Raw genomic sequence first — 23,801 nt, forward strand, 5'->3', positions numbered from 1 at the left:
CTTTCACTCCCTGTGGCAGCACCATGCCCTGGGCACCCCCATTCTCGCCCAGAAGGCACATCTGCCCCCTTTCTGTTCTGAAACTGCATTCACCTGCCCCCACACACCCAAAGGCTGCATCTGCCCTGTGCTCCACCTTTCTTCCCAGAGGCCGAATCTGACTCTGACCTTCCCTGTCTCTCCCCAAAGCTACATCTACTCTGGATGTCCCTCTTCTCTCCCTGGAACTGCATCTGTGCTGAGCTGAGTGCCGCTTTTTGCTCCCTGACACATTATCTGCCCCAGAAGGACCCCCTTCCCCAGCCACACCCCTTCCTTTACACAGGCCGCATTTGCCCCGGGCCACCTTCCTTCCCCAAAACTTTATCTGCCCCTGGGCGCCCACATTTTTTCTGAGTCTGCATCTGCCTCCGGGCACCCCATTCTTACCCCAAAGCTACATCTAGCTTCTGGAACTCCCTCCCTTCGCCAAAGCTACTTTCACCTCTGGCCACTCGCTTCTCTTTCCAAAGTTTTATCTGCCTCCAGCGTTCCCTTTCCCATTCTGAGGAGGCACTTCTCGCATCCCCGGCTATATCTGGTCCTGGGCTCCCTTCTTGCCCCGTGGCTTCATCTTCCCAGACACCTCCTACCTCCTTCTTCCTTTTCTCCTAAAAACGGCATCCGCCCCCGGGCCTCCTTACTTCTCCAGGGTTCCATCTGTCCCAGACCCTCTTTTACTCTCCCAGAGGCTGCATCTGCGCTGGATATTCCCTTTACCGCCCCAAGGCTGCATCCTTCCCCTGACGCTCCCATTCTCAACCCGAGGCTGCACCTGCCCTGGGAGCCCCCTCTCTGCCTCAGAGGCTGCACCTGGCCCCGGCCCCGCCCATCCCGGCCCCCCCGCTCCTCCGCAGGCCGCGCACGCGCGTCCCGCACTGACTCTCCCGAGCCCCCACTGAGCTCTCGTCTCAGGACCCCCCAAACGTACTTGTTTTTCTCCGAGTCCCCGCAGAGCTGCTCCCCGCGCCTCGCCGCGCCTCCGAACGGCCTGGGGGTCTGACCGTTGGGTGCTGTCGCAGCGCGCGCCCTCCTGAGCCGCTCGGCACTCGGGCCGCTCACCGTCCTGCTCGACGCTCGATTCGCCGCGTCTGCTGAGCCGAATGGCCGCAGCGCGCTTGCGCACTAGGCTCATGATGCAAACAGGAGTCGGGGGTGTAAAACCGAAGGTAATGTCGTTTCTCCCCTAAGGTTATCGTTGTTCACTGCTTTGGTGTTCCAGATATTTCGGTGGATGTTAGACATATGCATCTTTCTAAAAACACAAACGGAATCATGTACATATTTTACTCCTTTCTTTTTCACTTAATATGCCACGGAGATTATTTACTACGTCAGGACATAGAGATCTACTTTTTAAAGCGTCTGCTCAAAAGTCTTTTATTTGGATGAACCAGTTTCTAGCTTCTTGATGAACAAAGGTCGCTGCATTTCTCACGTGCACGTTAATTCCCTACCAGAGGCAGGATCAGGGTTACGTTGCCGTCAAGTCGATTCGGACTCATAGCGACCCTATAGGTCAGAGTACAACTGTCCCATAGAGCTTCCAAGGAGCGTCTGCTGGATTTGAACTGCGGATCTTTTGGTTAGCAGCTGTAGCACTTAACCACTAAGCCACCAGGGTTTCCAGGAGCAGGGGACGGGCATTTAAAGTGGAAGTACGTGGTGAGTGCGCCGCTGACGGACCTCACCAGAAGCCCGGGGAAGGGCCACTCTCCCGAGCGGCCTCACCCACGTGCAGCGGCTTCAGGACGTTCCAAGTCTCTCTCTCCAGCTGGGTCAACCCAACTTCTTTTGGGCATCTCCCCTGAACGTCTCGTGGTCAGGTCACGCTCTGCAGAATCGTCGCTCCTCCCTGCCAAGCCGCTCAGACTTCCTGGTGTTCATCACCCACCAGGAGCTTCAAGAGCCAGACACGTGACTTTTCGTTAAATGAATGCATTCTTCCCATTTTTTCACTGGAATGTGTGGGACCCAGGGCCATTAGCTTAAAAAACACAACTCAGCTGATGGATTACTCTTCTCCCCCGACCCCGTTCCTGATCCCCTAGTCTATTTGTATATTAATACATATGGACTTTTAAAGGAAGACTGCAGAGGTAGTAACTTGGATTATGGTTACGGTTTCCAAAACTTTTCCCCCCACATATACTAGCATTAGATGCCATCTACAAGCATTTAACGTTGTAGCAAATGTTGGTCCTCATATTCCCCCTCATGACTCACCGCAGGTCGTTCTGCCTGGGAAGAGGCCAGGGGCTTATCTGGGCCTGGGGTGGGGGAGCACATGCTACCTGAGGTTGGGCTCTGGGCTGCAAATGAGACCACCGGTGATGCAAGAGTCCCTGGGCCCCAGGAAGGAGTGGGGCAGGCTCTCAGCCTTCCGCGCCCTCAGGCAAGCAGTGTGTGCTTTGGGATTCAGAGCCCACATCCCATGGGGCACTCAGCCTCCGGCCCAGCCTCTTTCACCATTACACTCCCTTGTGAAGTTGGTCAATCTGTGGCATGGGTATGGCTGTCAGCTGAGAGCTGCCCATGCCAAATCCCTGACTCTCCCTCATAGCCAAGAGGTTCAGAAGGAACCTGAGGGACCAGTCTCCTCATGGGGACAGTGCTGTACTTACTTGGAGATAATTTATAAACTCCTGCATGCATGCCCAGTGCTATGCCATGAGGTAGATAGATTCTGTGAGAATCCATGCTTTATGTTTAAGGAAATCATGACTCTGAGTGGTGGAATGTCTTCCCCAAAGTCACACAGCTAGGAGATGGCAGAACTGAGTACTGCCTGACCCCAAATCCAAGCTCTTGATTCAACACCTCCACTCACTGCCCCATGCCTGGCTTACCCCTCTTCCCCACCCCAAAGGGTGGCATAATCTTCCACTGCTTCCTGGAAAAAGCACACTAAAAGCAGCTACAACACATGCCAAACCAAGCACTTATCTCCTCTGACCCCTGGAACGAGGGACTGGATGAGTCCTGAGGTATGTCTTGGGAACTGGTAACTAATGCCAGCTCAAGCCAGTGGAATCTGCAGACAAATCCATTTTATGAGAAAGGATTCAAGGTCATCCTTGTAATCACATCACTCACTTGCCTCTGCTACCTGGCAGAATCTGACTAGATGGGGGTGTGAAAGGTGGATACTAATACATTTTAAAGATGTACTTCAGCTATGGGTTTCAGTCCCTTCTCTTCCCTAGACATCACTTAAGGCATTTCAACCAAATCCAGACCAAAATAACCCACTGCCGTCAAGGAGACGCGGACTCACGGCACCGCATGTGTGTGACAGAATTGCTCCATGGGATTTTCTTGGTCGCGATCTTTACAAAAGCAGATCGCAAAGCATAGCTGGGTGGGTTTGAACCGCCAACCCTTAGGTTAGCAGTTGAGCACAAAATGTTTGCACCACCCAGGGACCTTTCAGCCAAGTCACTCCTTCCTAGTTTCCATGAAAACTGTCCACAAAACCAAAACTCTTCCATCTCTAAGTCTCTCTAGTCAAATGACTGAGAAACAAGGGACGCACCACCTGAGAAAGCATGTTCAGTTTTATTTTTTTTTTTAACTTTTTTTATTTAAATAAGGAGAATTCTTTCATATGGAAAGAGCTAGTACAATCACATATTTGAAAGGAGAAACAATAGGTACTGAGCCTGGGTGAAAGGGCAAAGGGGGAGTGCCTCTACTGGGCCTGGAGAATCCATGATTCAATTTCCCATCCAAAGTAAGTTTCCAAAAAATAATGTATAAACAAGTTGCACATTACACTTTATGCCATCGTCTTCCCTTTCAAATATCTGGTCTACATGAAAAGACAAAGAGAGGAAAGGCCAAAATAAACAGTAACAAAAGGAAACAAAACAAGAATCCCTCTCAAGAAAAAAACAAAACCCCCCCATATCCTTTGTACTATGCAAGGCATGAGGTTAAAAGCTTAAGAGTACAGAATCCCCTTTAAACAATGGAAGAAGACGTCCACACAGAGCCTTAATAGAAACTTCCACTCCAAGGCTTTGTAACATGCTGAGACAGGGCGCTGGGGACATGGCTGCCATCTTCGTGGCCACCAAGCTGGGGTGTAGGAATGGGTGAGTGGTGGGTCTGATGTGCCTGGAAGACCGCTGTAGCTAAGTACATGCTGGTGGTCCCAGTGAGATTTCCAGAGAGCTCAGCTGTGTCTCCAACATTGAAACCACTCCCGTTCTGGAGGATCTATTTATCTTAGGCCCACCTCACATGTGGAGGAGAGTTGGCTTTCTGGAAGTCCGTTTCCCATTCATCACAGAACACAACAAAGCACAAATGCTCTCATGTCCTTGGTTGTCAAAGGCCATTTCCAACGGACCCTTCAACCCAGGCTTGCTCTGCAAGAAGTAAAAAGGGACAAAATAGATTTGAGAGGCCATGTGCAACTATTCGGTGGAGGGGAACCAAACAGCAGGGAGGGGGGCTCTACCAGAGTTGCTACAAACTGTCTCAGCGGGCCGGTTCTCCTTGGCTCTGAGCATCAGTCAAAAACTCCATCATTAACCATCCAGAAGGCAGACCAGAAGTACAAGACGCATTGCTGGTGAGAACTGATACCTATATTTAATGACAAGATACTCCAATATCCCTGGAATAACTGCAGTGTTGGAACTGAACCAATTTTTCTGAATGTGTACTAAAGTCACCCCTTTTTCTTCCCCTTAAGGAATCTATGGCCAGATGCTTATTAATTCCAAGTTTCAGAATAACCATGTGACTAGAAAAGGGGAAGCAACAGTAAAGAAAACCTGACCAAATGCAGTTAGCAGAAGTCTTCAGCGGGTGGGCGGCACCCTTCAGATACACAACCCGACACTCTGGAATTTCACTGGACTGAGTAGTCAACAGTGGACACGTAAATGCTGCAGGGTCGCTGGGTGCCCAGCAATAGATGGTAACCTCAGTGGCCAGTGCAAAGCTGGCAGCATCAAGGAGGAGGGTGTTTTCAGCAAGCAAAGGTGCCACCACCCATCCCAACAGCAGAAAAGGTAAGTGCTGGCCATCACCTGTTCCCCCAAAGGCTCCACAGCCTCCTGGCAGAAGCCTCTGCATGTATTTGCACCCCGAGGATGGGGGCTTGGAACCAAAACAAGACCCTAAGTCCTATTAACTTGAGCTTAGCTCTAAAACCACATGAAAGGAAGAGAGATATTGCACCTTAAAACATCTCTGCACTAAAAACTGCATTTAATTACTCAGACCAAGGAAGGGGCTGGGGTATCAGGGAGGCCCACAGGCCTGCCCTCTGCCCCTACAAAGTCAAATTTAAAATCTCTATCTTAGCGGGGAGGAGACCGCAGCTTAAGTCGCACAGAGGTGGTGAACGCACTCAACTTCACATGCAAATCTTGGCCTTTCCTGCACAGAATAATTCAGACATTATATATAAATAGAGCAGTGAAACATTTACTTTTTTTACCTAGATCTACAACATCAATACATATAAATAAATTCTAGTGTTTTTTTGTTTTTATTTGGGGAAGAGAGGAGGGGGAGAATTATAGGATAAGAGAAAAGGGCTGGAGAACAGGCGACCTTTTTGTTTTTATTTTCTTTTCTCAAACAGGAAGTACTGTCATTCTGACAGCAGGTGCACCTGATGTGTACATCTTGAGTTTGTAACAGCATCCAGGACTGTCCTGTTGAATTTCAAATGAGAAGAAAATGTTTTTCTTTGACGAGTAATGTGCACCGGAATTAGGTGTGAGTGGATCTTGGACGTATTTGGAAGTGTACAGGCAGAGATGGATCTGTGTGGCCTCAGCAGACCGAGACTCACCCAGGGGCACCTTGGCAATGCTGGCAGGGTGGGGGTGAGGAGCTGTGGTCGGGGCAGGGCTCACCACAGGCACAGGGGAGAGAAGAGCAGATGAGAGACACCGGGCAGAGGAGTGCTGCTAACAGCAAGCAGGCAGTCCTTTGAGAAGGGGCTCATGAGTAAAGTTTCAGGAGACAGAGGAGGAAAAAAAAAAAAGCTGCTAAGAAGGAAGGTCTGGTAAAGGCAAGGAGGAGAGTTGCTAAAAGCTATAGATTAAGCAATAAAGCATCTTTCAATAAAATTGCCCCTTCCCCAGACAGTACCCAGGGCAAGAGACATCGGCACTCTTTGCTGGTAGGTTATTCATTCCCCAACTTCTTTAGAATAGTAAAGAACAACAAAGTTACTTTACCAGTTCCTAAGAAGCCTCTTTCCCCATGCTCTGTGGGAACAGGGGATGGGGGAAAGGGGATGTCACACTATAGATGTAGATCTGAGATCCCAGAGGCTGAGCGGCTGTTAGACGCCCAGTGACACTGAGCTCCTCCCCACATCCCAGCCCTCGCCCTGCGCCGTTTTCTGAGCTGGGTCTCAGTAACTACCGCCAGTAGTTAGCATGCAGCAACCCCTGCAGGCAGCCTGCTGGCCAGTTACTCTAAAGAGCATCTGAGAAACTCCAGATTTCCCCTCCTCCCCTTTTCCTTGGGACGGCAGAATTCTGGACAATTTCCTTCTGTTTCTTATTTAAAAAAAAAAAAAAAAAAAAAAAAGGCATACAATGACTCACACAAAAACTCTGCTAGAGGCAACTCTGCAGACTTCAGACGCTGTCTTTTTTCGGAGGCTGTCCAGGCTGTGTCCGGAACTATACAGCCAGCTCTGTGACCTCAGACTTGCCCCAGCTGTCTGTACAGACCCACAAGACTGACACCTACTGCCCAGCCCAGGTCCCTCAGTCCTAATAACCCCAGTCTGCTGATAGAAGCAAAGAAAAGTTCCTAGCAGCCTTGCAGACCACATACCTTCGCTGCAGTCTCAACCAAAAAACTGTCCAGGTACTCCTGTCACTATGCAAGTGAACCTCGTTTTTAGTCATGAGCTGTGTGACAAGTAGAGAGTGGGAGACCCAGAGGAGAAAGAGGCAGGCTCAGGAAGAAGGAAGCCAAGTGACATTTATGGAAGGAGTTGAGAAAAGGAAGTGAGCATGAAAACACAGCAGCCCCCAAGGGACTGGGTGGTGGCAAGACCCAAAGCAGAGCATGCTGGTGAGGCATGTGGGTACTGTCAGCTTTCATCACCCTGACAAAATGTGGAAAACACCAGAGATTCTGTATTTCCATGATTCATCTCTGCTGCCCTGGGGTCAGTGTATCAACTGGCTTTTAGAAGAGTCTAGGACAAAACTTCTGTGTAATTTTTATGCTAAAAACACCATCAGCTTCACTGGGCTGCCCATAAGCCCCCTGCGGTCATCAGATCAGGCGACTGAGACATCAACCTACCTTCCACTTTGCTTACACCACTGCTTCCAAAGCATGTAGCTGAATATCAAAAAATGGTCATCATCAGTGCCTTAAATAACCTCCGTTTCTTTCTGCAAATAGTATCAAAGGTTGACCAACCAAAGGCTAACCAAACAGGGAGGGGACGCATTCTTAAGCGTTATCTCTTAAGGTATCGCAGTAATGTATCAAATTAAACAAGAAGGGTTAAAGGAAACCACTGAGAACAGAACAGTGGGAAGGGAGAGGATGGCAAAGAACTTGTAGAAAAGTTCAGCTCTACAGACATATAGCTCGTGTTTCTGTTTTCTTTTCCCTTCCCTTTCATAAAAACCATAGCTGCTTTTAAAAATAAAAAACCTCAAACTCAAATGACCCTGCTGCCAAACCACTATGCCTGGGTACCACGAGGTCAAACTGAAACCAGGGAAGGGGCAAGAAGGGATACTGTTGAAAGCGCCCTGGCTGTGAGGAGCAGGACAGGAAAGGAGGGGAGCACGGGAAGGGAAGGGTTAATCTGCACTGCACAAAAGGTTTGAGTCACTCCACAGTCATGGCGGAAAGAAGATGAGAATGAAGGAGTTGTTTGCTTTTTTGTTTGTTTCGTATTAAAGCAAGCAGGTCAATGCCATATATCCATGGGTGCAAGCTGGTTGGACAATGGAGCTTTCAGGAGTGGAGACGAGAAGGGAGATCTCTCTCTCAGACCGGGCCAGGTGGTTGGACGGTAGATCTGGTGAGATTCCCAAGTATCTGGCTGTCGATACTTGGCTGATACTGTCGAGACCAAGTGGCAGCACTGTCCTCACACGGGGGCAAGGCGGTGGTGGGGCCAGGCGCCTTCAGGCCTTGCTCTCCTCCACTTTCACTGCCCGAGGCTTGATTGCTCCGGTTCGCTTCATCTGGGAAGCAGCCGAGGGGGCTTCCTGCAGCTTCACAGATCCCAGGCTGGGTTTTTCATCCACTCGCTGTTTTGCCTTTGGACAGATGAGCGGGGAAAAAGTTAACCTAACTCAGAAACATCCGACTGGATACATAGCTCCCACCACCTCCTTCCTGCTCTGCAGAGAAAAAGCTACCCTGAGAAGTCCATCCTTTGGCCAAAGGACCGGACTTAGAAACAACTTGCCTAGTAAGTGAAACTGGCATGTGACTGCTTTGTTCCCTTCCAGCGAGTCTGAGTACAGTGACTGGAGAAGTGGGAAGACACCGCTCCTCCAGGAAGCACTCAGTGATGCTCACAGGCCTCTGCAGGAGGAATGGCAGCTTCCCAGGACTAAAGCATCTCTGGTCCCAAGGCCAACGGAGAGAATCTTTTCAAAATCAGTGCACCCCATGCCTCACAGGCAGAAAAGCACTTCCAAGCAGATCAACTGCACCCTACAAGTCTTAGAACCCTTAAAAATCTGCCAAGGGGACTGGGATGGGGGTGGGATGTGCCTCTGGGCAGACTTAGCTCTCCCAGACCTTTGACCATTATTCAGTCAACCCTTATGACTCCCACTTTGTAGAAACCTTCCCCAGTGCCCACGTTTGACCCCTAGCTTCCCACTCAAGGTTCCATTAACTTGCAGTCCTGCAGAGTGGAGTGTGTCAAAGGAACTAACCACGGTTCTGCCCCTAACACAACGGTCTGAACTCCAGGAGAAAGCTTCAGCAGCTCATCCCATGAAATTCAAGTAGCACCCTCCAGGGAAACCCAATACGGAGGAGTGAAATGAGACCAATCAACCTTCCACCTCCACAAACCAGTAATGCTGTTTTATTAAAAAACCTACACCTGAGGTTTCTGAGCTCTGGGACCCCCAGTTACGTTTTAGGGTAGCAATGAAGAGAACAGTGCTTGAAGGAAGAGACGCTGAAAAATTCTTTTTATTATAAAACACTTAATCCCACCCAGCCAAGACAAAGACGAGACACGCCACTTACTAGAGCTAGCACACTCACGCACGCACACACACCCCGGCTTCTACAGCTAACCCACAGACCTAACCGAGTCTCCCAGAGCGCCTTTCAGCCCAACATTGCTATGGGTAGTACACCTTCTGGCGTCACCTCCTCAGAGGAATCAGTATCCTCCCTTCTCTTCAGGACAAGGAAGGATTCAGACGCCCGTCAAGAGGAGAAATGCCTTCACCAGGAGAGACTCGGGCTGCCCTGCTCCCGGATCTAACCACTAGGGCATGTCTCTCTTTACAAAAGGAGCACTCATAGGTTGGAGAGCCCCTTCTCTTTTGGCGCTTGGAGACAGGCCTAAGTGTCCCGGGCTGGAAGATCTGGAGAGCCATCTTCTACCTGTTGAACGTAGTGTCCCTGCACAGAGCCCATGTTAACTGCTGATCCAGAGGGCTTCCCACTGGGGCTAGCAGAGCTAGGCCTGAAAAAACCAAAGGCAGGGGTGAGAATACACAATGCGTCACCACAGAAACGGAATCAAAGCCTAGCACTCGGAGGAGGCATGAGGAAGGATGGGCCCCTGTGGCCTGAGGCACTCACTCTGGGCAGTCTATAGACCTCTTGGATGGAAAAACAAAGACCTAAGAAAGCCAAGAATACAGAAGGGGGGAGGGGCAGTAGTCACTGTCTACCTTAGCACCTCAAACACAGCTTAAAGGATGTGCCAAAGGGAGAGGAGAGGTTGAGGCACTCTACCTGAACAGCTGGACAGACACTGACCATCCCTACCTGGACCTCTGCCCTACTACAGATGGACAGACACTGACGGCCTCTATCTGGACCTCTGTCCTACTATGAATGGACGCTGGCTGCCTCTACCTTAACTTCTACTATAGGTGGACAGACGCTGTCCATCTCCAGGGTTTTGATGGTCTATACCAACATGATGCAGTGCCTCATGCACTATAAGATCAACAAACTTGACACTAAACCAGAGTTATGTTAGCTATTTTTCTTATTTTCACTTTTAGGAGGGGGGTGGAAAGGAGACCAAAGCAAACAAAAATTCTTCTAAATGTATTCCACTTGACCACTAGTTCCCCGGGATGTTAATTAGGTGCTACATGAAAAAGATTCAATGGTCAAAAAACGTGAGAAATGCTATTTACACAAAGTGCAACAGGATTCTTGACTGTAGGACCACTACTCTCCAACCAGTTGTACTGGATAGAATGCTCCCCAAGCACATGACCAGGGAATGTCTTTTTTTGCAGGGCATGTCTTAGAAGTCCTGCTTCTAGAAACTTTGGGAAACACCGCTCTATAAAAATACCCCAATTTCCCAAGCCCCCCAAACACCAATGAAATAAAGGTCACTAATAAAGACTTATACTGTCTACATATTCCCCATAGAATAAAGCTGCGGCCTCTCCTACACAAAGTGAACACAGGCGACTCTTGTTATCTGCACTTCCATCGTCTGGATTTTGCCTCGCTGGGGAAGGCTCTATAGTCAGTTGTCGTTAGAGTCTGCTGCTGGCAGGAGGGCAACTACAGCATCTATTCATACTTGAAGCACAAGGAGCGTCCTTCTTTCTTCCAAATTGTACTCACTGTCCTGTGCTGCTGTCTAAATGCTTTTTTCACATAATTCTTTCGTGTGGGCCTACGTGAAAAGTATGGTTGAACAACGACAACAACAACAACAACAAAAACAAAGCCCAGAGAGTGAAAATAAGAACAGAAGATGAAGTGGGAAAATGTCACAAAAATCCCCTTCTCTGGAAATGAAATTGGAAGTGTGGAATGGAGGTGATGAAGATGAACTCAGCCTTGACATTCAAAGAGCAATGAGGCAGGGTGACTACAGCAAGAACTGTTCACAGGCAAAGGAGAGTTGATTTGGAGGGGTGCTCCTCAATCAGTGAAGCAGCCCTGCTCCGTCCTGGAGCTATGGCATTAACCTATATCACAGGCATTGCAGGTCATGTATGTGTTTCACTCATTGGCAAAACAGGAGGTGGTTTCCAGGAACCTCCCACGTATAACAGGAGTCGACTGTACGAAAACTTCAGGGCCCAAATCCAGAGCACGCTGCCTCCCAACCCAACACATTCTATGGCTGAAGACACCAGCAGAATGGGGAGTTCTCTGCCATGGTTCAACAAAATCACTTATGAATCACGCTAAGGGAACCTGGGACAGTCACTGTAGCCGGAGACAGACACAGAAGGGGCCAAAAGAGCACTGGTGGTGTTTAAGGAATGGCACCACAAGCCCAGCAGTAAAAAGTCCCCTAGCAGCAAGGTCGGGGGCCAGTTCAGGTTGAAGCCAGACTCCCTGGGAAAGGTCACTTTCTTCCCTGGCAGGGATAAGCCTCACTGGCCAATGAGTCCTTTTATTTTTTTTTTAATTTGGTGAGAAAGCTCTGAATAGTCAGGGTTGGTCCTGACATCAACTAAAACCTTAGCCATTCTTTTTCCTACCTTCCCAGAGAACTCTCCCAATCCAGGGCATTTTATTATGATGATTAAAAACACAACAACAACCAGTCTCCCCATTCCCGGCTTTCGCATGGTAACTAACACACGAGTGTGTCCCACCAGTGAAACTTCACAGTGACTCACAACAGCCTCAAAGGGGACCAGGCATCAAAGCCCCTCCACTACTTGCTGGGCCCCACCTAATTCATCTGAGCCACTGAGTCCTGTCTACAGCAAATGCTCACTATTCAGTATCCAGGCCCCAGGGCATTTCTTTACCTGTAGGTCTGTGGCGATGGTACGGAGCTTCCTGAAGGAACATTCTGTTTACTGTCGGCAAAGTGGAAGCCCTTCATCTCCATCTGAGAGGACTACAGGAGATCAAGAAGCAATAAACGGTCAATTGATGGCCCTAAGACAGCCTGGTCCTCACTGAGCAGTGTGGGGCAGAGTCAGTGGGTACCCATGAGAATTTCTAAACAGATAGACTCTTCTAAAGGAATCTGCACCTCCCCCCGAATTCAGACTCAAAAGCGGGTTTTGCTTCTTAGAAGCGGGAACCATCATGTGTTTTTGTTTTTTTCTTTTAAATGGGGCAGGGGAGGGCTAATTGTGCACAACCATTCAGGACTGACCAAAACAGCCACCCTGTGAAGGTTTAGCTGTCTACCCCAGAGGTCACCCAGAGCACAATCACCTGGGGCTTTGGTGAAGAATACAGATTTCTGGACCTCACCCTAGTTATACTGATCAGTTTCCGGAACCTGCACCTGAAATGGGCTCCACAGAAGGTCCCCCAGCTCGTGGAGCCCTTGGCCAATTTGACCCTAGGGCAGCAACTGTGTGTCTTACACATACACAGGCTTGTTTCCACTACCGTCTTACACATACACCAAGGAGTGCCTGATGTCCGGGATGCGGAGAGGACTCTACAGCAAGTAGGAAAGTGGTGGTCTGGTGGAGCTCAGCATCCTAGACCACTGGCGATTTCCACCAAACAGAGGTTCCTAAAGTTTTAGAATCTCAGTGTCCTGATGAGCTAGAAAGGACTGGTATGATAAAGTCCCTTTCCCAGGACCATACCAAGATGGAAGTTATCTTTACCTCTCTGCTGGTGTTAAGGACTGAAGGCTGGGACCCAGGTGGAAGAACTCTTCTTGGGGCTCCGACAGAGAGGCTTGGCCCCTGGGGCAGCTGAATGGACTGCGGCAGGATCAGTGGCTGCTGACCAGACCCATAACGAGGCAGAGGCAGCTGGGAGCCAGGCAGCGGCATTGTCAACTGCTGGATGACAGGGACAGTCACAAGGAAGAAGGGATGTTGGGGAGAAAGGCACAAACCATTGCTTATATACGCATCCAAGGGCTACCACATTCTTATTTTTAAATAAGTAGCTTTGGATCTTATTTTTTAAAAATTAAAGCGAGACCCTTGCACAGCACTGAAGGTTCTGTACTTCTTTGACAGCACAGGAGATGTTATCCTAGACTGTGCACTCTTAATAGCAGTGGCAAGGCTCACTGGTGAGAAAATAACTGCAAGGCTAAAGTAGTTCTAGAGAGCATGTACCACACATTAAAGAGTTAACAGCATAAGTATGTGCCTCCTCTATGAGTCTGCAAAGGGCTGCATGATCTTCAGTCCTTCTTGCCTTCATCTAACAAACGTTTACTGTTAGATCCTGCAGTCACTGTTAGAACACAGTGTGCTGGAGAAGAGGCAGGGCAGCCAGACATGGGAAGAGGCAATGGTGCTGGTGTGTGAAATGCAGAGTGTCAACTGTGTGTGTGTTTGGGAGGGAGAAAGGGAGCGGGAGGGGGAGTTAGGAAAGCTTCCCAGGAAGTAACGTCGAAGCCAAGTCCTAAAAAACGAAAGTTACATAGAAAGTTTATCTTTGTATCCCTCATAAAAACAAACAAACAAAGAAGCAAAACTCCTTTACTGTTTTGCATCCACTCATGTTAGAAAACAAGAGTCTGGATTGAGGGTTCAAATCGGGGCCTCGGGAATCCTTCTGAAGCAGGCTATCACAGGATGGGAGGTGACTGCAGAACCACTTCTAAAGTCCAGAACATGGTAGGTGAGAGGAGAGGGAGACGGGCTGGGACACTCTCAGGACCAGGGTGGGCGGGCTTTCTGATAAGTGAGGACCGCCTCAGTCTCTCAGTCACTCTCCTCTTCATCTCCCTGCTATTGAGCCCACAGTGGAGGGTCAGAAGGATCTATTGGAATTACATCATTGAGATCTGTGGCGCCTCCTCCTTGGAGTTCCAACGGGACGTGGGATGAAGAGGACAATACTACTATTTTTAGAGCCTGACTTGGCATGTGGCATGACCTGACTTATGTTTTACAGGGAACGCCCTAGGTGCTGTGCTGAGGACAGACTGTGAGGGCCCAAGAGCAGAGGCAGGAGCACCTGTAGTAGCTTGGACAGGAAGGCGGGAAGGAGGTGACGAGAAATGGTTGGATTCTGAGTACATTTCAAGGTGCAGCTGGCAGGATTTGTTGACGGACCAGATGGGAGTGTGGGGGTAGTAGGAGCCAAGGATAACACGGACTGGACAACCAGAAGGACCAGGGGGAAATCACGTGGCTAAGCGCATGATGCCACAGATATCAAAGCAGAGATACCAAGTAGTCAGTTAAACATGAGATTCAAGTACAGGAGACAGATCTGGGCTGGAGCCATAAATGTGGGAGTAGCTGGAACACAGATGATACTTAGAGCCACAGGGACAAGGTTACCCAGAAGAGGCCCCAGAACTGAGCCCTGTGCACGCCAATCATTTGAGACTGGGGAAGTGAGGTGAAACAGCAGAGAAGGCTAAGGAAGAGGGATTTCAGGGAGAAAACCCAGAAGAAAGAGGCTCAAAATCATGAAGAACAAGACTCAGGTGGAAGGCGTGACTGCTTTGTCAGATGCTGCTGATGGGGCAGGAGAAGGAGGATTAAGAATAAAGCATGGGATTTAGTAACATGGAATTTTTTCGTGTCCTTGAAAAAAACCTTCAGGGGAAAGATGGCAGGAAATGTAGTCAAAGGAGGTCCCCACACCAAGAGAGTAACATAGTAGCAAGTATGCATGCAGACAGGCAAGAAAGACAGGGAGACGAGCTGGAGCAAAGCCCGGCACAGGCAAAAAGCCCACCCCAGCAGCGTAAGCAGAGCCTGGCCTATGGGAGCCTGGCAGATTCATCCATAGCACCAGGGAAGCCAACAGCCAGGTCCAGCATACCCGGGCAGAAAACATGGGGGTGGGTGCAGGAGGTCAGTATGGCAGAGGCAGGATTGGATTTAACCAAGATGTTGTTGACAGAACGAAAAGCCGGGCTCCGCTGGATGAGATTAATGGGGAAAGGAAAACAGTGCGGCCATAAGGGGTGAAGGCTGATACGACAATGGTCTGTAGGTCTCAGGGGGTCAGAGCATGGGTCATCAGAGGGAGTGAGTCAGAAATGTCAGAGTTGGAGGTTGAGGAGGCCCCTTAAACTTGAGATTACTATGAAGAGGTAGAGCTGTCGGCCATGGCCAAGTCTGGACTACAGTGGGAAGAGAGGAGGTGGGTGAGTGCATCAGAGCACTCCCTGGTCATGGGGTTGGGAGGACAGGGTACATGGGCACAAAGACCTGGGGGATCACACACTGGATTTAGCGACATGGACCTCATAGTGGCATGGAGGGCTAGTGGAGACACAGTCTGACAGTGTGGGCTTCAAAGCTGGGGGTTGCTGGGAGAAGGTAGGTGGAATGGCCTAGAAGTATCCATGAGTATGCAGAGGACACTGATCCCATCTCCAGGCCCTACAGTTCAAGGGCTGGGAGACAGGGCCTCCATGTGTGGGGGCTGAAGGAGAAGCAGTGTTCTTAGGGGAAAGCCAGGCCTAGGGGAGCAGGGGAGAAGAGGTGAAAGGGCTATTCGGTAGAGGCTAAGGACCTAACCCTGGTTCTAGCAGCTCAGGGACCAGTTCTGATGGCTACAAACAGCACGATAAGTTAGCACACAGAAAGGAGATGAAAAGGAAAAACAAACTTATAAGGAAAAAGGTCTAGTGTTTTCAGGTGGGAGAGCCTGAACTCCTGACCTGTGGAAGCTGGGAGTCCAACATCTGGGAGGCCCCCAGACTGGCAGCCTGGCTGAGCTGGCCCTCGTAGACCAGGGCTTGGTTTCCACTCATGGGCTGGTAAGGAGAGCCTGACTGGGGCTTCACCATCTCCAAGGGCTGCATGCCTGGGAACGCCGAGTAGGGAGGCTTCAAGGCTGTGCCCCCAGAGAGAATCATGGTGCTGGGCGGTGACAGGCTGGGGTGCATGTACACCTGAGATCTGCAAAAGCCAGACGGATGGTCAGGGTCAGGTGGATGTGCACACTGATGGGTCTCAGACTTGAGCAGCCATCGGAATCCCCAGATGGAAACCGACTGCCAGTCCCATCCCCAGGGTTTCTGATTTGGAAGGTCAGGGATGGGGCCTGAGATTTCACATATATAACAAGTTTCTTGATGGTACTGATGCTGCTGGTCCAAGGACCACAGTTTGAGAATAACTGGATTAAACAAACGGACATCCAAGCTGAACAAAGTGTAAATAAAACCTTTGCTATACCAAAAGCACACTGAAAGAGCAAGCCACAGGCGGTGGGACGTGGGAGGAAGGGGGGACGGGGGGTGGTGGGGAGGACCTGGAAGGAAATAACAAGGCCCACCACCTCACCTCAGTCAGAACCAAGGCTTCTCCTACCTCACAGTTAATAACTGTGAAGTGACATAATCACACACACCCTCTCCAGGCTGAGCAGCAAGGAGCAACATTGGAACAAAGGGAAATGTCGAAAAGACCACTGGGGTTTGAACCCCTTGGTTCCAAGCTGCCAGAAAACAGATCCCTAAGCCCACCCTTGAGCTCACCTGAAGGGTTGTAAGGAGCTGAAGATCTCCTGAGACTGGGAGACAGGAAGTCCCCCTCTCAGTCCAAGCTGAGCTTGAGCCTGTAGAGATGTGTGAAGGGAAATTGGAATCTGCTGGGCAGCGGCAGCCTGTGAACGAACACCAGGCAGGTAATTGCAATGCCCTCTGTGTTGGTGCCCCACCATCCCACCTCCCCTGACCTCTCCATATGGCAGCTGGAATGCCGTCGAAAATGCAAATTTGATCATGTTGCTCCTGTGCTTCCCCTGCTCTTGGGGCAAAGCCTACAGCCAAAAACTGGTAACAACCCCACACCATAGTGTATTCCTATCATGGGATTCTGTACAGCAACAACGAGCCCTAGCTACACATATCAATAGAGGTGAATGTCACAAAAGATTACGTTGAATGAGAAATCTCCACACAAAAGAATACATGCAGTATGATCCAGTTATACGAAGACCAAAACCTTGCAAAGCTAAGTAATACAGTATTTAGGAATACTTTTTTTTTTTTTTTTAAAGTGGGGGGCATCTGCACTTGCAGCAGCCGTTCTGCCTGAGAGCCCCACAAAGAGGCTTGTCCCAGCACAGGTCTACGGGGACAGCTGGACCATTTCAAGTGCAAGACCCAGCACTAGCTTTAGGAGGGTAACTTCCAAAACAACCCCTTGTAGCACAGACAGTACGCTGATCTTGCATAAAAATAAACACCTGCTCATTTCTAAAACTACCTCTTTCTAATGCATCCATGCCTGGCAGTCTAGGCCTTTCTTCTCTTCATCAGAAGGATACCTGATCACCAAAGAGAATTCCGGTTTAGCTAATTCCTCAGCTAGAAGTCATTATCTGGATACAGGAAGGAGAACTTTGACAAAGGAAAACAGAGCAGAGTCTGCAGCAGCTAACCCCACTCCTCCTCCCTGTCTCTCATTGATTCATTCAGTGAATATTTACTGGCTGCCATGATGTGCCAGGTGCTGCGCATTAATCTTAAGGGACACAGAAAACAAGGCAGACAATAAACAAACACGTGAAGCAAATAATTACAGCTCGGGCTGCATCCCCCCACTTCCCTCCACCAGGCCACCTGGCTTGCTGTCTTCACCTGTTGGTAACTCTGCTGCTGAGGTATTGTTTGAGGAACCAGCCGGGGCTGACTTGCAAATACGTGGCCATCCAGATACAGAGGCGGGAGGTGGTTGCCTGGAAACAATCCGGGAGGATGGAGAAATGTATCAAGTCTCTGTTTCTGAAAGTCCCTTAAGGGGGATGCTCTCCACATCCACTTCTTCCAGAGCAATCAGTGGGGTGGTGGGGGGAAGGAGTGTGTGCAGAGCCTAGCTGGCTCCCTGTGGCCTGGCCCCATGCTTCTGTAGCACCAGGCCGTTGGGGAAACTGAGCAGGCTGGCAGTATGAGGGCCTAGGAAGAGGGAAACAGGCTCCAGCCTACCCTTTCCACCTAACCGCTTGCCAACTGCCCCAGACACTCAGGTGGGGGATTTTATTATAAGTGAGGCTGCCTTAGTCTCTCAGTCACTTTCCTCTTCATCTCCCTGCTATTGAGTCCACAGTGGAGGGTCAGAAGGATCTATTGGAATTACATCACTGAGACGGTGGCAGCAGGTGCCTCAAAATCCCCGGCTCCTTCATGGAGTACCAACACAGTGACAAGGATGATGACAGTAAAGATAAAAATGGCTACACAGATCAAGGGCTAAGCTGTGCAAAGCACTTTCTAGAGAAGACCTTGCTTCACCGTGCAGCCACCCCATGAAATGTTATCATCACCCTCATTTTACTTTACAGAAAGGAAGCCACAGCTAAGAGAAGTGTGCTCACTGGGCGGGGTGACAGCTGCAAGAGATCCAGGTCTGACTCAAGCCAAGGCTCTGCTCAGGCCACCCCCTAGGGGTGCGGGAGAGCCTGGCGGTAGGAAGCCACTGTTCTGCTTCCCAGAGTAGGAAGCAGGGTAATAGGAAGCAGGTGTGAGTTATCTGTGTCAAATGGAAAACTCAGCCCACCCAGCCTAAAATAAATTCCAACTTCTACACCTCCCTTAAAGTCAAGGCGAGGGGCTGGTGTTCAGGGCTGTTAATCCAATGGTTCTCTTGCTAATGAATGAAGAAAGCTCCCTGAGGCCTGGCTCAGGGGGATGGGATACCTGGAATGGAAGCAGAAGGTGCTACAGAGGCCACAGGCATGGGTGGCATGGAGACTCCACCAAAAGCGCTGTAGTTCACTCCACTGGAGGCTCCCACGGAGGATGGAGGCTGGATGCCTGAACCAGTGCCTCCTGGAGAGCTCTGCTCCGGCAAACTGGGAGAGTTTTCCCAAGCCTTGCGTGCAGACTCCATCTTTGGAAGCAAGAGGAAGGGAGGGATGGAAATTACTAACAGGGTGGCAGTACACAATACAAAATCTAAGATTGAGGATGGTGGAGGTAGGGGTAGGCATTCCCCCTTTCTGCCTCTTCACAAGCTAAAGAAGGGTGGGCCCCTGCCTACCTGGTGTTGGGTCAGGGCTGTGTTACCTTCAGAGTGAGGTCAGCAGTGGGGAAGGACATTGGGGAGAGGCCAATGGCCCTCTGGATGTGATGATCCCGCCGGAGGATGGGAATAGACTGTGTTAATCCAGCCTGGAGATGAGGAAAAAAGGAAACCATGGAACACAAACAGGAGCAAAGAAAACAAGACAGACTTGTCAAAATGTGCCTTCACGTTTGGCCATATGTACTTCAGGTAACGAAGATGAAGCTGATGACGGCCAGGACCACAATTTATTTCCTCCAAACAGTTGCCCTCATTTTGATTTCTGTGATAGAAGTCCATGCAGTACCACATTCATGCCCACAACCCACAGAGCCCGCTGGACAAGAGTATGCACATCTCAGAGACATAAAAAAAACAAAAAACAAAACTGGCTACCAACACACAGGTACCCAGTTCAGCGGTGACCTGCTACCTGGCTTGGAGATGCCCAGGTCCAAAAAGGAAAAGGCCTATGGCCACCCATGAAACCCCCAGGGAACTCTGTGAAAGAGAGCTCTGACAACATGGGCTAGGAAATGCAACATGCTGTATGTATACCTCCTCCTGCAGATCCCAGTCACCATTTGCATATTACAGGAATTTCTGAGAAATCTCAGAGAAGCTTGTTTAGCACAGCATTTCCAAACATACTTGACCGTAGAACTTTTTTTTTTTTTCTTCTACTCAACACCTATCAACATTCTGCAGCACAAATATTTCTTGAAACTCTCTTTGGGAAATACTACCCAAGTGTAGTCATTCATTCTGTTTAACTACTGAGCAACCTACTCCATAAAAAGCAGTGAGGACACAGCAGTGAACAGAAATATCACTAGGACAGAACTCTAGCTGTGGCCACAAGTGCCCCACAACTGATGGGTCTCTCCAGGTACTGAGTCTACAGTGGAGGGTCAGAAGGTCGGCTGGATGACAGCAGGGTCAGCCCACAGACTCTCAGGGCCCTCAGGTGGTGAAGCCTTGGACTCCTGAGTAGGTGCTCTCCTGCTTTATCCATGTTCCCTCCCCAACAACTCACCACAGAAGAGACTATCTGTACATACAAGTTTGTACAGTACCTGACACAAAGGAAGACGGTAGAATCAAAGAATGCCAAATAAACAAGACCTTACAAGTTACACTGTCTCCACTTTAAGCTCACAAACCTGGGCATGGAAGGTTTAAACAACCTGCCCCAGGCCATGTAGCTAGCTAGAGACTGAGTCACCATCTCAACCCAGGTTGGCTTGACTCTGAAGCACATACTGTCACCAGGCATTCCCACTGCCCAGGGCCAGCCTGCAAGAAGGCAGGTGGATATGCAGAGCTGGAGGTGAAGTGCACTTACGTTACTGGCCAAGGCATCCTGAAGTTTGACAACCGGATTCCCTGCAGGACCAGAGGCAGAACCAGGCGGCAGGCTGAAATCCGAGTCCTGGAAGAAAGGAAGCAGAGCCCACGAGGTCATCCTGGCTCACTCTGGGCAAGGCAGACATTAATTTGATCCATAGTCTCAGTGACTCAAAAAATCCACTAACCAGCATTCACCGAGAGCCATACATGAACGAGATGGCTAGATGTTCCTGACAGTGCGTGAGAAAGGACGGGGTTTAGAGACTGACACCCCTTACTCATCTCTCCCTGCTCCCTACCCAGGGGCTGGTCTGATGGAGATGGTGAAGATCACTGGCCTTCTCATCCTAAGAACCTGGTGTGTCAATAACAAAATCTATAAGGCAATTCGATAGCACCTGCCACCCATCCAGAATTCCATGCCGACACTTTCTCCCCTGGAATTTGTCCCTGCTGTTTCTAAGAGACAACTCTTGCTAAAGCCCTTCTTCTCCAAGTGCCAAAAGGAAAGGGGCAGAGGTAGGGGGGGGAAAGGGAGGAAGGAAATCAAAGCCTCACTTTTGGATTGACTCCAAATTCAATGGGTGGCACAGGCAGCACAGAATCCACGTGGATCTCTACTCCGTTCACAGGCGGGACGACGGCCCCTTGCAGCCGCTCGGCCCCCTCCGAGCCCTTTCTGTTTTTCAGAGAACGCTCATTGCCGATGGGTCCTGGTCTGTGCTCCTTGCTCTGGCCTGAGCCTTGTTCTGAATCCTTGATGGAAAAGCAGAGGCTGAGACACACAGGCAGGAATGACCCCAGCCTCTAGCATCTATGTGCCCCATGAATCGAGGAGGAAGAAGAAAAGACAAAAGCCCCTCCGCCCAGGCCCTGGCCACTGTGCGTGGAACTTTCAGGTTACCTTTTGCTCAGACTGCTTCTGAGCCTGCTCCTTGTGGCTGTCGGCCTTGGGTTCTGTCAGGCTGGGCCCGTTCGCCTCCTCTGGTTTCAGAGTACCATACGGGGAGCTGCGCTGCGAGGAGGTCGCGGACGACTCCCGAGACTCGGCGCTCAAGTCAACGCCACTATCTCCCTGGCTGCTCTTAAAACCCTGCTGTGCAAGGCACAAAATGGGTTAGAGCCCTGACCCCCAAACTCCAAAATATGATCATCCAAAATGTGAGACTGCGTGAGACACCAAGACACCTCTCCCCCAGGCCACCTGTCCCTGGCAGGCTCTTGTCCTGATTTCAGTCCTGACCTCCCAAAGATGCCTGACAACTTAGGAACACACTGCCAAATGGACCAACCCTGCCAAGTTTCGTTACTACGAGATACTCAGTGGTCCCTAACCTGAGACTGCCAAACTCATTTCACTCGTGACCACTGCCACCAGTTCGGGGACAGGCATTCAATCCCTCTCTCTACTGAGGTTGGTGTTTCCCTTTGCCATCCCCTTTCTTTCTCCCTTTCACATAGGTACTGTACACAGATTAGAAATCAAGACTGAAGGGCCAGTGGCGAGCCAGGGCCTGTGGAAATGGCCTCTGGTCCAGGCTCAACTCCTGTAGCAGAGGGAGAGCTCAGGGTGGGTCACTGGAATGAGCAGAAGCCCAGGGCGAGCTAGCCATGTGGACAGCAAACACACACTCAGCAGCTGATCTCCACCCAGCCACAGCCACAGCCACAGCCACAGCCACAGCCACACTCACCTCAGCGGAGCCGGACTCGGTACTGTTGAAGGCAGTGACGGCTTTGCTCCAGGAGTCACTGGGTGAGGCCTGCACAGGGAGGGCTGCCAGAGGAAGGAAGACAGTCAAGGAATCAAAAAAGGACAAACAGTCTGGAAAACACATGCGCTTACAGGCTTTTCAAAAACAACCACAGGTACAGCTTACAGAAATCTAATTCCCTTGCCTGCCCCTGTCCCCTGCCAAATGACACAACAGTGAGCAGACTTGATAACCAGGAGCTTATCTGATAGTTTTACTCAGCTTTCCAACATCCTCAGACAGATTTCAAAGTGTGCTTCTCATTACTTCATTTACTATCTGCTCTGGTAAACACACCGGCAATTTTTTAGTCAGGGCTGCTAAAATTCTTTATCGCCACCTCTGCTGTACTCACACTTTATCTCACGCTTTATCTCACTTAAGCCAATCCAACTATTTATTTCTAAAACCTGGCTGCTTCTACAAAGTCTTTGTAGGATCCAAGTCTGTACTCACAGATCCCTTTGAGAATCTGACAAAAACCACGGACCCACAGCCCCAAACTGCGCAGGCATACAACACTTCATACGCTGTTTTAAGATCCAGGGCCCTCTGACGCCGTCACGAATCTTGGGCTGAGGAACCAGAGACCGTGTAGGGTCCTGGAGGAAAACGCCTGACCGAGCACTTCTTTTGGACATTTAACTATGATGCCAACCCAGCACTCACTCATGCTACCAAATTTATTGATATTAATATTTTTTCAAGATTATCCTGCTTCTTTTAAATTGGAGTTCAATAGCTTCAAATGTTATTCTACAGTGTGCTGTAGTAACACAGACAGAATCGAGGCCCACAGCCCAGAGAGTGGGTGTTTGTCCTGTGGCTCTGGAGTCAAGTCATTTCGCTCTGGGAACCTCAGCTGTTTTGGCTAAAAACAAACTGGAAATAGATGATCTTTCTGAGTCCTTCCTGCCCACCAGCTGTCAAATGCCCTTGTTTTATTCATCTTTGTACCCCCAGGTCTTAGTGCAGAGTCCCACCCAAAGTAGGCATTCAAGAAATATCTGCTCAATTAAAATGGTTTTATATTTTAAATGAAAAGTTATCTGAAAAGCAGCGTTGGATACAAAATTTTAAAAAAGTATCCAAAACCCATTGCTGTCAAGTCTATTGCGACTCATAGAGACCCTATAGGACAGAGTAGAACTGCCCCATAGAGTTTCCAAGAAGTGGCTGGTGGATTCAAGCTGCCGACCTCTTGGTTAGCAGCCAAGCTCTTAACTACTGCACCAGTAAGGCGCTGGGAAAAAAAATTTTTTTCAGGGAAACATCTTTCAAAACATAGGGTACACCTGGACCTCTGGCCTCATTTGCATTTCCAAGACAGTGTTTAGCAAGGAGCTTATAGAACTTTCCCGCACTGCTCACATGAGAAAGCTCCTGAACTCATCATTGCTCTTCACAGGAAGAAAAGATACTCAATAGGGGCCAAGTCAAGCCAACCCCCTGAGGGGCTCTCAGTATATAGGGCTATCCTTCTTCAGACCGCTGGGCTTACCACATGTAGCGTTCTTCTGTCAAACTCTAGATCCCTGCAGGGGCC

General features: G+C 49.7%; 2 protein-coding genes, 2 non-coding genes and 1 pseudogene across 18 annotated transcripts in view; 1 reads left to right on the top strand and 4 right to left on the bottom strand.

The window, feature by feature from the left end:
• The window catches only part of POMT1 (protein O-mannosyltransferase 1), a 21,434-nt gene extending 18,529 nt beyond the window's left edge, over positions 1-2,905 (bottom strand). For 2 of the 3 annotated variants that reach the window (XM_023544818.2, XM_023544816.2), the window contains exon 1: positions 971-2,905. In XM_023544818.2, the coding sequence (XP_023400586.1) occupies positions 971-1,174 (204 nt within the window). In that variant the 5' untranslated portion in view covers positions 1,175-2,905. The remainder of the gene's footprint in view (positions 1-970) is intronic. The other variant, XM_023544817.2, reaches the window with a different exon arrangement.
• On the top strand, positions 1,581-6,192 carry LOC104845668 (uncharacterized; annotated as a pseudogene).
• Positions 6,193-6,587: 395 nt separating this feature from the next.
• PRRC2B (proline rich coiled-coil 2B) overlaps positions 6,588-23,801 on the bottom strand; it is a 90,850-nt gene continuing 73,636 nt past the window's right edge. For 4 of the 13 annotated variants that reach the window (XM_064291316.1, XM_064291305.1, XM_064291306.1 and 1 more), the window contains 13 exons: positions 22,196-22,278; positions 21,406-21,597; positions 21,060-21,257; positions 20,497-20,583; positions 19,154-19,258; positions 18,785-18,977; positions 17,729-17,826; positions 16,622-16,749; positions 15,800-16,040; positions 12,819-12,998; positions 11,994-12,085; positions 9,631-9,712; positions 6,588-8,312 (listed from right to left, as the gene is read on the bottom strand). In XM_064291316.1, the coding sequence (XP_064147386.1) occupies positions 8,178-8,312; positions 9,631-9,712; positions 11,994-12,085; positions 12,819-12,998; positions 15,800-16,040; positions 16,622-16,749; positions 17,729-17,826; positions 18,785-18,977; positions 19,154-19,258; positions 20,497-20,583; positions 21,060-21,257; positions 21,406-21,597; positions 22,196-22,278 (1,814 nt within the window). In that variant the 3' untranslated portion in view covers positions 6,588-8,177. Of the gene's footprint in view, positions 8,313-9,630; positions 9,713-11,993; positions 12,086-12,818; positions 12,999-15,799; positions 16,041-16,621; positions 16,750-17,354; positions 17,416-17,728; positions 17,827-18,784; positions 18,978-19,153; positions 19,259-20,496; positions 20,584-21,059; positions 21,258-21,405; positions 21,598-22,195; positions 22,279-23,801 lie in introns of those variants that run through there. The other 9 variants (XM_064291317.1, XM_064291312.1, XM_064291309.1 and 6 more) reach the window with 8 other exon arrangements.
• On the bottom strand, positions 13,874-13,959 carry LOC111749915 (small nucleolar RNA SNORD62). Its single transcript, XR_002785086.2, has one exon. It is a non-coding gene; the product is annotated as a small nucleolar RNA SNORD62 (small nucleolar RNA).
• LOC111749914 (small nucleolar RNA SNORD62) lies at positions 18,149-18,234 on the bottom strand. Its single transcript, XR_002785085.1, has one exon. It is a non-coding gene; the product is annotated as a small nucleolar RNA SNORD62 (small nucleolar RNA).

This window comes from Loxodonta africana, chromosome 9 (assembly GCF_030014295.1).
Source record: "Loxodonta africana isolate mLoxAfr1 chromosome 9, mLoxAfr1.hap2, whole genome shotgun sequence".
In the NCBI taxonomy this organism is placed as follows: domain Eukaryota; kingdom Metazoa; phylum Chordata; class Mammalia; order Proboscidea; family Elephantidae; genus Loxodonta; species Loxodonta africana.